Source organism: Bicyclus anynana, chromosome Z (genome assembly GCF_947172395.1).
Source record: "Bicyclus anynana chromosome Z, ilBicAnyn1.1, whole genome shotgun sequence".
NCBI classification, from domain to species: Eukaryota; Metazoa; Arthropoda; class Insecta; order Lepidoptera; family Nymphalidae; genus Bicyclus; species Bicyclus anynana.
The window spans coordinates 20,796,393-20,808,244 of NC_069110.1; the positions used below are offsets into that span (position 1 = coordinate 20,796,393).

Sequence of the window (11,852 nt, forward strand, 5' to 3'; positions counted from 1 at the left end):
GATTGTTATACGAGGGGCTACAAAGACCCATTATATACGAGGTATTTTTAGGGCCCGTGACTTAAGGCGAGGGTCGCTAAATAGAAACCGAGTTTTAAGTGGGTTTATCCTCACGTGTTACACTTTACTTTTCACTACGATTGCGAAAAAATAAAATAGTTTAGTACAACATTCAATGATTTATTTTAATTGAAAATTAAATGTACAAAGTCTACAATTTTGGATATTAAGGAAGATGCTTTTACCCGGTAACATAATTTCCGACTACTGTGAAGATGAATAATGAGTATATGACGTAAACGTGGGAGATAATAGTTTAAAAAATTCCTTTCGTAAGTGAATCCATTCGTTGTTGTTTTCTCCACTTTACCTAGGTAGGTATTTAACTTAGACCATTAATGGTCTAAGGTATTTAAGCAAATGCGTCTCGACTTTGATGGTAACAGATTGAAAATTTCATCCATCTCCAAATTAGGATCAACATTCTCACTAGATGAAGACTACAATAACAATTTATTTTGAAAAATATGGAAGTTACGGTCACATATTTACAATGAATTTCTTAAAAAAATGAAGTGTGTATTATTCACGCCAATTTGTTTTTTAAATTCTCGCTTTTTAATTTTATTTTTCTTTCACGTGAGAAAAAGCCAAAGGATAAAAGGCAAAATTACACCGTACAGGATGTCCCATGTCTTCAAATCTCGCTCTATTCGCAACTCAATAAAAATTAAATAAAATAATTTACGCATTCTACAGACAAGAACGCTGCATTGCATTCTAATTGCAAGTTTTTATATTTATAAAGTTCTGACTAAATTCTTTATGTTGCCGCATGCGGTGACAAACATTGATACTTTATTCTTTGCCCTTAGGAAAGTATTTGTCGCCGCCTGCAACATCACAAAGAATTTAGCCAGAACTTTATACAGATATTGTGATACCTACTTGTTTTTAACCGACCTCAAAAAGGAGGAGGTTCTCAATTCGGTCGGTATTTTTTTTTTTTTTATGTATGTACTCCGATTACTCAAAGACGCCTGGACCGATTTCAAAAATTCTTTTTTTGTTCGAAACGGTATAGTCCCCATTTGGTCCCATTGCCGTCATGTCAAGATCTGATGATGGAATCCTGGAGAAATTGAGGGGAACTTTCGAAACTTCTATGGGTGTCTAGTGTGTTCGTAAACTTTTCCATTTAGTACTTTTAAGCACTACAATTTCATGAAGGTTTAAAATCGATCTGATGATGGAGCCATAAAACTGACGAGGGAACTCCTCGGCGATTTACAGCAGTTACCTTGTGTTTGGGCTTGATTAATTTGTATTAATGAGAACTTTCCACATAGATAGGTTGTGACTGTCACTTAGGGGTTTGGTGATGAAGACCAAGGACAATTAAGGGAACTCCGTAACAGTTTACAGTAACTACCTTGTGTTTGGCCTTGATTAATTCGTATTGCTGAGAACTTTCTACCTAGATGAGTTGTGTCTGTTATTAGAGGTCTGATGATGAAGATCAAGGTCAATTAAGGGAACCCCTTAACGGTTTACGGTAGCTACCTTGTGCTTGGGCTTGATTAATTTGTATTGCTGAGAATTTTGTACCAAGATGGGTTGTGACTGTCATTAGGGTAGGGTTCTGATGTATTCGTTTGAGATGAAATTTTACACTAAAAATGGAAAAATAATAAAGATTTTAATAAAAAAAATACAACCGACTTCAAAACCTAAAAACGTACCTGCTGATCAGTATGAAGGCGGTGCTTAGCCGGTGTTGTCTTAATTTAAGCCATTTCTGACAGGACCACATGAAACAACACGGTCTGCAAAAAATCTTAATCTATAACATGGCTTGAATTAATACATCACCGTTTTTAGGTTTTGAAGTCGGTATTTTTTTTATTAATTTTTTTATTATTCTCTTTTCAGTTCATTTAGCAGTCGGGTTTTTTGTTTTTATAATAATACTTCGTCCGCGTGGTATACAGTTTTTCAAAAATCGTATGGGAACCATGGACCTTTCGGGATGAAAAGTAGCATGTGTTATTTGCAAATTGCAAATGTGTTAAGCTTAGTAGCAGCAGCGTAAAGAAGGAACAAACATACACACCCACTTACACACAAACTTTCGCCTTTATAATATTAGTGATTGTAAGAGGTAAAGCTTGTGTGGTTGTAGGGGGTAATCTCTGGATCTATAGAACCGATTTTAAAAATTCTTTCACCGATAGAAAGCTACGTTATTTGCGAGTGTCATAGGCAATTTATTACTCTGTGTTCTTTCGGGAACAGAAATTACGTAGGTGAAACCACGGAGCGTCTTTTAGCGGCTTTTTTGCGTCTTTTAGAAATTTTGTATTGTCTCCGAAACTATATGACTAACTAGCCGACGCTCGCGACTTCGTTCGCGTTAAAATCGATGTTTACTTTACCTTACCCCTACCCTACTCCTACCTACCCCTACCCCTAAACTAAAAACTAGACATAGATTGGTATAGTATTGCGGACTTTTTTGTAAATATATATAAGATCTAGAATTAATTTGAACATTTTATGCTTCTATCTTTTATAGTTTAGGCAGCGTACGCAAAATAAGTAACTTTTCTGGTTGATTTTTTACACCTAGTGTCCGAAAAACCCAAATGTCGTACGGAACCCTATTTTATTCCAAAATAAAATTTAGCCTATGTTACTTGTGGATAATGTAGCTTTCGAGTGGTAAGAGAATTTTTAAAATCGGTCCAGTAGTTTTTGAGCCTATTCATTACAATCAAACAAACATACAAACAAAGTTTTCCTCTTTATAATATTAGTATAGATTAACATACTGTAAAAGGCTACTGCAAATCGTATCTCTATAATATCCTCTTGATTATCAAGTAATTCATTTTGATAAGGATTTAAGTTTAGTTGTGTCATAAACCTTAGTGAGTGATTTAATTATTTTTTTAAAGTACTATATCTGCTAAAAAAAATTAATAAAAAAAATTCAACCGACTTCCAACTCAAAAATTAACCTAAACTAAAAAGCAAAAAATAACATCTTACCTATGTGCTACCTTCTGATCAGTTTGAAGGCGGTGCCAAGCCAGTGTTGTTTTAATTCAAGCCGTTTAAATTACACAATTTCTGTGGTTCTTTCAGAAACGGCTTTAATTAAAACATGACACTGGATTGGCACAAGAATAAGAAATCACATTCTCCTAAACATTTTTGGACCTAACGAGCTGGATTCGTCGGCGTCACGATCAAGATCAAGAAAAGAAGATCTAGTCGGGCAAATCATTTGTTCACAATTCACTAATTCCATAATCCCTTTACCGTTCTCGTTTACCCTTTTTCCGTGTTAACTTCTTTTTGTAAAGTAAAATGTACTTACTATCATGATCCCATTTTATCTAACCTACCACTACTCTACCTCTACCCCTACCCTACCACTACCCTAAACCCGGCCGTAAACCTACCCTACCCCTACACTACCCCTACGCTTCCCTACCAGTACCCTACCCTACCCTGTAACTTCTCTATCTTACTCCTACCCTTAGCAAAATCGGTCCAGTCCTTCGAGAATGGTGGTATGACCAAGAGAAATAGAGACTTCTATGCTAATAATATAAAGAGGTAAAATTCGTGTGGTTGTAGGAGGTAATCTCTGGATCTACTGGGCCGATTTGGAAAATCGTTTTACCAATAGAAAGCTACGTTATTTGCGAGTGTCATAGGCTATAGCCTATGACACTCGCAAATATATATATAGGCTGTTTGATCCCCATATTCACACGGGAACGGGAACTACGTAAATGAAAGCGCCGGGCATCATATAGAGGAATTTCTGCGTCTTTTAGAAATTTTGTATTATCTCCGAAACTATTTGAGTAATTAACATACCGTAAAGGGCAAATCTTATCTCCATAATATCCTTGTGATTATTAAATAATTTATTTTAATAAGGATTAAAGTTTAGTTGTATAAATAATGACGTAAACCTAAGTATATAAAAATAATAATTTTTAAAACACAAAAGGTACTATATCTGCTAATATATAGAAGATAGATATATGGTGGCGCGGACTTTTTTGTAGAACGTTTAAAGATACATAAAGTCTCCATACATTAATTTCAATTTTACACAATAGGTAAGGCAGCGCATGCGAATAAGTCTGTTTAAGAGGACTTTCAGTCCGACCTGTTCGACAAAAACTGTGATAACTCGGCTAATATATATGATACTAATATAAAATATATAGCCTATAGCACTCTATATAAAATATATAGCCTATAGTAGAATGTAGCATTCTACTGGTGAAAGAATTTTTAAAATCAGACCAGTAGTTCCGAAGATTACCCCATTTAAAAAATGTGACAAACTTACAAACTTTACCTCTTTATAATATTAGTATAGATATAGATAATCCTTAAATATTATACAAAGAATAATAGAATTATTAATATCTGATCTAATTAATTAAATCGACATTGTCACTACACAATGTCATTGTACAATTTTACAGTTAAGTTTCATTACAAAACATTGCTCGTTAACATACCACTGTATTTATGTTATTAAAATTACTCAAATAATATACAAAGAATAGTTTAATCAAAGTAATCTACAAGAATATGGTTAAAAATAAAATGGAATCTTTATAGTCAGGAAGCGTCATGATATCTCCTGTAATTAAGTTAGATGACAATCATTAATCGTATTCTAATTCAAACCCTATGCTATTTACAAATTATCACAATAATAAGGAATAATTACATAACTAATTTATCAATAATCTAACACAGGCATTAAAAATGTGTACCAGTTTCATTATTCCTTTGAATGGAAATTTCTTCAGAAGTGTGGCGTCAATTTGGTCATATCCAGGTGCTTTACCCTCCTGAAGTAACTTCATTTCTTCGAATACTTCTTTAGGGCTTATATTTTTTAAGGGCATACACATTTCATTCGCTGTTCCTAGGTATTCTCTGATTTTTATGTCATATTCATGGCAACCCTCAGTGAGCGGTTGAAAAACAGTGAATAAATGTTCAGCGAATGTTATAGCCTTCTCTAAACCAGTTCTAGCCCATCCGCCTTTATTATTGTCGATAGGTGGTATATGGGGTTTAGGACGCTATAAGTTTTTGGTGACTTTCCACAGTGAGTAGTTTGTTTCTTTTGTTGGGTCAAGATTTGAAAGCATGCGATGAATATTGCCATTTTCCAAAGTATTTATATACTTTTTAAGTTCATCAATAGAAGATCAAAACTGTTGTGTGTGGGAACTTGGAAAGTTGAGGTGTTTTTAAACTTTTTGGACCTGGTGCAGTTGTTTTGTTTAATGCTTGTTTGAATGGTCTTCTGTGTTTTCTTCATAGTAGTCGGTGGAGTCCTCTGTAATCCTCTTTTCCTAAATGGATCTTCTTTTTCTTCTTCATTTTCTTTCTTCTTGTTTTCGTTTTCTCTTCAGTCTTCCAGTGAAAATTTGGGTGAGCGGACTTTGCCCCCCCCAGAATACGCGGGGCAGACAGACGAATCTGTGAGGGATTCTCCTTCCGCAATGCAGTCGGTACCCTCCTGAGGTAGTTTATAAACCTTATTTTGATCCGCCATCCAAATTTTCCCCAAGTTTCCCCCCTTTTTGGCCGTTTGTATTCAGAGTTGGCCTTTTCCTAGATGGATTACCAGCCAAGGTTGACGAGGCCCATCTTCCCGAGCAAAGAACATAGTTTATAGTGGCGGCTCTCACTCGCCACTGACGTTCATCTTCATCGAGTTTTACGCCATTTGTTGGGGTATACTCCGCCTCAAGCTTCCCAGCGACCCTCCGATGAACCGCTCCCTGTCCGCAACTGCTTATTGGGTATTCGCAACTAACCCCCATATCTGAGGGCCGTTTCGCTATCCGCAACCCGCGACGCGTGTGGTGGCATAGAGCTCTGCCCCTGGGAATTGTCGCCCAGAACCACATATGGTGTCAAACCAGTGACGTAATAATTAGTATTCATACGTCACTGGCTACACAGGTACAGGCGGATGGACGAACAGACGGACGGACGGAAAGTTGGACAGCCAGATATAGCGAAACTATAAGGGTTCCTTGTGGGCTATGAAACCCCGCCCCAGCAAGTGCCGAAATCAAAGTGAACTAGCTGACGCCGCACGGTTTCACTCGCGTGGTTCCCGTTCCCGTAGGAATACGGGGATAATATATAGCCTATAGCATTCCTCGATAAATGGCCTATCTAACACTGAAAGAATTTTTCAAATCGGACCAGTAGTTCCTGAGATTAGCGGGTTCAATCAAACAAACAAACAAACTCTTCAGCTTTATAATATTAGTATAGAAAAGGCTCAAAAAGAAGCTAGCAAGATATTTTCTTAAAAAATATTATTTTTCTTTCAAAGAAAATAAAAACTTTTTATTTGAGAAACATGTTTATTAAAATTTATAAGTTAGCAAAAAAATTTTAGTTTTTAACAATTTTCAGGTGAAGTTAACATACTGAAGTTATAGCTTCATTTATTTCATCTCCCAATGACAACAATTTTCTCCACAGTTCTGGTGTAAGGCTAATTCCCTTTTTGCCTGGTAGCAATTCACCACCCTTCTCATAAAATTCTCTTATATCTATATATACTTTTCCTTTAAACTGCCTAATCTTCACTTGCTTATTTCCTTGGAGCACCCAGGTAGGTTCTTTGGCATCAGTTCTTGAACCCATTTTGGCTTTTTTTTCTGCTGGTGGGTTGCGCTGGTGAAAAAATAAATAATATTAATAAATAAAGAAATAGATTGATTAAAGTTTGTTTGTATGTATATGCTTAAACTATTTGAACAAAGTAGGCAAAATTAAGAAGGTAGTGTAGTATACATATTTAGTTTAGGCTTTTAATTTTGTTCAAATTGTTTAAACTTACATTTCATAAAATATTTAAAGCAATTCAAACCAGTACATTTTGAGAAATTACAAAAAATCTTAAACAATGGAACCCATCAATTCCTAAATTTTAAATACTAGTTTACTCAAAAAACTCCGTTGATAGGTGCCAATTTTGTAGAAATTGGTTTATTTGTTCGTAGGATATTATTATCAAAAAAATTTTAAAGAAGCATTTTTTGTTTCATTGTTCCAAATTCTCATTATGTTATTCTGAATGTAAAATCTTGTAATAAAAACCTAAAATATTTATAAAAAAACATACATACAGCCAAACATAGTCCTTTTTGAAAGTCGGTTAAAAAGAGGCTTTACCAAGTCTCAACCCATGTCTAACGATAAAACTACTTAAACATAGCACTTGAAACAGTAATGGAACTAATGACAGGGCACTGTTCACTAAATAAACACCTTTCGGTTCTAGGTATAACCGACAGTCCTCTGTGCAGAGCATGCATGGAGGAAGAAGAAACCCCGATACATGTTATACTTAGATGCAGAGGTGTATCTAAGCAACGTGCAGCTCACATTGGATCCCCAGCAACACTCCAAGAGGTGTTTGGCGACCTGGGAGGTTGGCTGGAGTGACTCCAGCGGGGATCAGCATTAAATGGACTTACGTACAACGGCCGACCCCTAATGGCCAAGTGCGGAAAAGGCCCAGGAAAGAGAAGAGGAGATATAAAATTTTGAAAATTTCAAAAAAGTTAATTTTTTGAATTTTTTCAAAATTTTAAGATAGTTATAAGCGTAATCGAATGTTTTGTACTCAAAATGAGCTGGAAGTTGCTTATGCCGTGATGGACTGGAAGGCCAACCAATTAATAGACTATTAATATTATATTCTTAGTATGCCACGCGTTTTCTACAAAAAAAAATATTAGTCAACAAATATTTTTATTTTAATAGCCTGTAAAGCTCCATTCTGAGTCTCATCTTAATCACACCACGCGTGATGAATAGAAAATATCATTGCGTTTATAAAAATGTTTGCGTTTAAAACAATTAGTACCTACAAAAATTAACCTCAATCTCAATCTAAATAAACCGGTTATATCGGCCGGTATAATGTTAACTTACATCGACTGGACCTTCATCACTGCTGCTGGATGATTCCCTTTTTTTATTTTTCGGCATTTTAGAAATGTAATTTAAAAATTTTGGATAGTTTAACAAAAATCAATAGCAATAGCAACTGCGATTAGCGAAGGCCGAAGAAAAGAAAATAAGAGAATAGATAGTAGACACCACAGACAACAAATGAAGTAGACCTAGACACACAATACACATAGAGAATTTACAGTTAGAAGTAACCTTGAAGTAACTTTTTTATAGTTTTTTTTAATTCCATTGAAAGCCTAGAATTAAGGAATTTGTGCAAACTTACTAAGGTGCAAAATAATGATCTGTGCGGCTGACGCCTTTGACTATTTAGACTATGGACCTGTTTCGCACCCAAATTCACCAACAAAAATGTCTGTCGTTTTTTGAGGAGGACGAGGTAAACTCACACATCGAAAACATTTGACACCATTATATATATTCTGTTCCTTAAGGTTCCATACCATTCCATAAACTACACACAACTGTATAATTGACTCGCAATACGCGTAATTTTTACACAGACTAACCAACACATCGCTTAGACTATCCACAGAATATACACATAGAATGTCCGATTACTTGATCGATTTTTTGATGTTCCGTCCGATTCGTTTAAGAAATTGTTGTTATTACAAACTTGATAAAATGATGATAAAAATACTTACAAATGTAACGTTACTCTATCTTATAATAACCTACAAGTTTTTGGCCATTTTTTATGCCATTCAACTGTACAAACCGGCATTTTTAAGAAGCTCTTTACACGACGAAAACGATTACAACAATGAAACATCGATTCTATAGTAACAATTTATATAAACGCTTTAGATCATTGATTTTTGATCTTTGCTAGAGGGGTAACGGCCAGCAAAGCAGTTCTTGTTGTTAATGGTCGAAGGCTGACGCACAAACGGCTCATAAGAACTAGAAGTCAGAGCAGTAAAGCATAATATTTAAAAAAATGGCAAAAATTTGACGCGTGTGGCTTTTTTACACAGACCATATACTTTTATGGGGCCTAATTGTCTAACGGACTTCATTGATCGTAAAGTTCGTACGATCGGCTACGATCAACGATCAATCGTAACTTTACGTTGGTATTGTCTAATTTAGTTCATTATATGAAGACCGGATGGTGAACGATGAACTGAAATCATTCATGAAGATTGCGTATTGTTTATGCAAAACGATAGTGAAACTATCGTTAATAATATTATCAAATTTAAGTCAAACTCCATAATAATGCATATGTTTTAACAAAGTTTTATGTCTTTTGTTTAAAACATTAAAGAAGCAATTAATTTCACGACAAATATCTACTATTGAAGACAATAGCGTGAGAAAATGGTACATGCAACTCAAGTAACAAAACGCAATTAACGAATTTAACCAAGGGCTATTTGGACTATTTGGTAATCTCCCTGTTGTCTGTGTAGGCTAGTGTCAAAATAACGGGGTATCCTATTAGTCTGTGGTGAAACATAGCGTATTAATAACCTGTGGATTAGAAATTTAAATTTTATAAACAAAACAAAATTTTTATTTTTCAGGTTTTAAAGAGAATTTAGAAATTGAGCAAAGTTTTACTAAATTATAGTGATCTTAGGAGCAAAGTTTACTTCGTTTGTGTTATTGTTAATCAAAAATATAAAAGTAAACAAAAAAGAAAAACTACCTCTATCTAATTTTGTCGATGTCCATTTCTTAAGAAGTTTCTCATTAAAACAACCCTTAACTCAGGCAAGGCAGGGCTAAGGTGGTTAGCGTAACTACAAGTGGTTAACTTACAGTTAGCCAACTGAAGAACAATCAACAATGCCCGATTAATAAGTGATCGCGCTGCTTGTCTACTACATGTCCCTGCACTAGTTATAGCAGTAATTTCTTTGTTTGAAAGTATTTAGCACATCCGGGCTGCGCAAAAGGAGAGAGTGGGCATTTCCTCTGTCTCTTAGAAAAGTCCGCATGTTATTTTTATCCCAGTGTTAATCTCTAAGTCTCGTATGAATCGGCACTAATATACATAGGTTTACCTAAGTGTGTGATTAGTGACTTCACAAACAGACTTATTATTAAAGGATTTGAACAGTTCTCTAGCTCTTTAGGGTGTTTTATTCCTTCACCAGCCAACAACAGTGTCATAATTACAATGGGTTCGCAGAGTTAGTTTATCTAGGCATTTAGATATACCATTCAAAATCCTCTACTGAGAGCAAAATGTTACTGTTTTATTTTATTTTTTATTCTTTACAATTTAAACTGAAAATCCACAACCCTTTCAGTTGCTACACGTCATCACACCGGAATGCTAAATTGCTTGGCCGTAAGTCTCAATTGGTCCAGCCGGGGATCAAACACAGGACCTTCGGAACATTAATTATCATTAACATCTGATAGTGGTATATTAACATCATAACTACCAATCCACATTGGAGCAGGTTTTTTTTTTATTCTTTACAAGTTAGCCCTTGACTACAATCTCACCTGATGGTAAGTGATGATGTAATCTATGATGGTAACGGGCTAACTTGTTAGGAGTAGTAAGACAATCCACACCCCTTTTGGTTTCTACATGGCATCGTACCGGAATGCTAAATCGCTTAGTGGTAGGTCTTAGCCAGTAAGGTGGTAACTGGCCGAAGCCTCCCACCAGCCAGACCTAGACCAATTGAGAAAACCTCAATCGGCCCAGCCAGGGATCAAGGATCTAACTTTTAGTATGAAAGATTAATTTTTTTTTTTAATTTCAGACTAAATTGATTATTATGAACAGACCATTATGATGAACCACTGATATTGACTCAGAGACATGAAGATGAGTGCTTTGACAACAAGACTGACTAGCTGAGGCAGCTTAAGAATTATGTGGTGTGTGTGTGTGTCTAATTCCAGGAGCTCTCTATGTCAGCCATCCATCTATATTCTTACTCATTTTTGTTAATTATAAAATAAATTTGATTATTTAGTGTGTAACTTCATTGTACCTATCCTGCTAGCTGTTAGAAAGATAGCATCTGTAATAATTTATTTACGGTAAAACATATTTAAAAATAAACATGCTTTAACATTTAAGTATGGCCAATATGTTGTCAAGTACAGTGGGCAGGGCTGAATCCATGATTGATGACTGATCCATGATGATGACTCGTTTTTCTGATTTAAGAAAATATACTAATCATCAAAACAGTGTCTGCAAGTACTGTACAGGCTGACTGTTTGGATGAGAAGTATATATTATTTTTTTTAATAATTAATAGAAGTATGTAGTTGATTATTTTTAATCTTTGTGGTTTCAGGGTTTAAAAAATGTCTAACTGAAAGTCTATGTTTACTGTATTTATTATTATTATAATAAATAAACTTAAAAAATCTTTTTTTTATAAACTTCCAACCCCTATTTCACCCTCAGAGGTGTCATTTTCATAATTCTTAGAATACTAGTAGTCAAGATACTGTAATAAAAAGATACAGTTTGTGAGATTGTAGGGGTAAACACTGGACCTACTGAACCAATGTTGAAGATTATTTTACCAATAAAAATCCACATTTGAGTATTATAGGCCATGTATTCCATCCCACGGGAACAGGAATTATGTGGGTGAAACTGCAGGGGGTGAACATACACAGGTATTATAAATGTATTTTTTACAACTACACTTTTTTGAATAATTTATTTAATTATTGTAATGGTAAAAAAAAATATTAATAGTAAAATGTTAAACTGAAAGCTTTAGTTTTGGAAAAGACTACAAAAAACAAACTCAGCGAAGTAAGTATTCTTTTATTTTCAAATATCAAAGACCAAATCAAATATC

General features: G+C 34.8%; 1 protein-coding gene across 1 annotated transcript; it reads right to left on the bottom strand.

Moving 5' to 3' along the window:
* Nucleotides 1-6,411: 6,411 nt before the first annotated feature.
* LOC128199724 (RNA polymerase II transcriptional coactivator-like) lies at nt 6,412-8,188 on the bottom strand. Its single transcript, XM_052890701.1, has 2 exons — nt 8,014-8,188; nt 6,412-6,747 (listed from the first exon to the last, which is right to left on the bottom strand). The coding sequence occupies exons 1-2, from the start codon at nt 8,068-8,070 to the stop codon at nt 6,490-6,492; spliced, it is 315 nt and encodes a 104-aa protein (XP_052746661.1). The 5' UTR covers nt 8,071-8,188; the 3' UTR covers nt 6,412-6,489.
* Nucleotides 8,189-11,852: the final 3,664 nt, after the last annotated feature.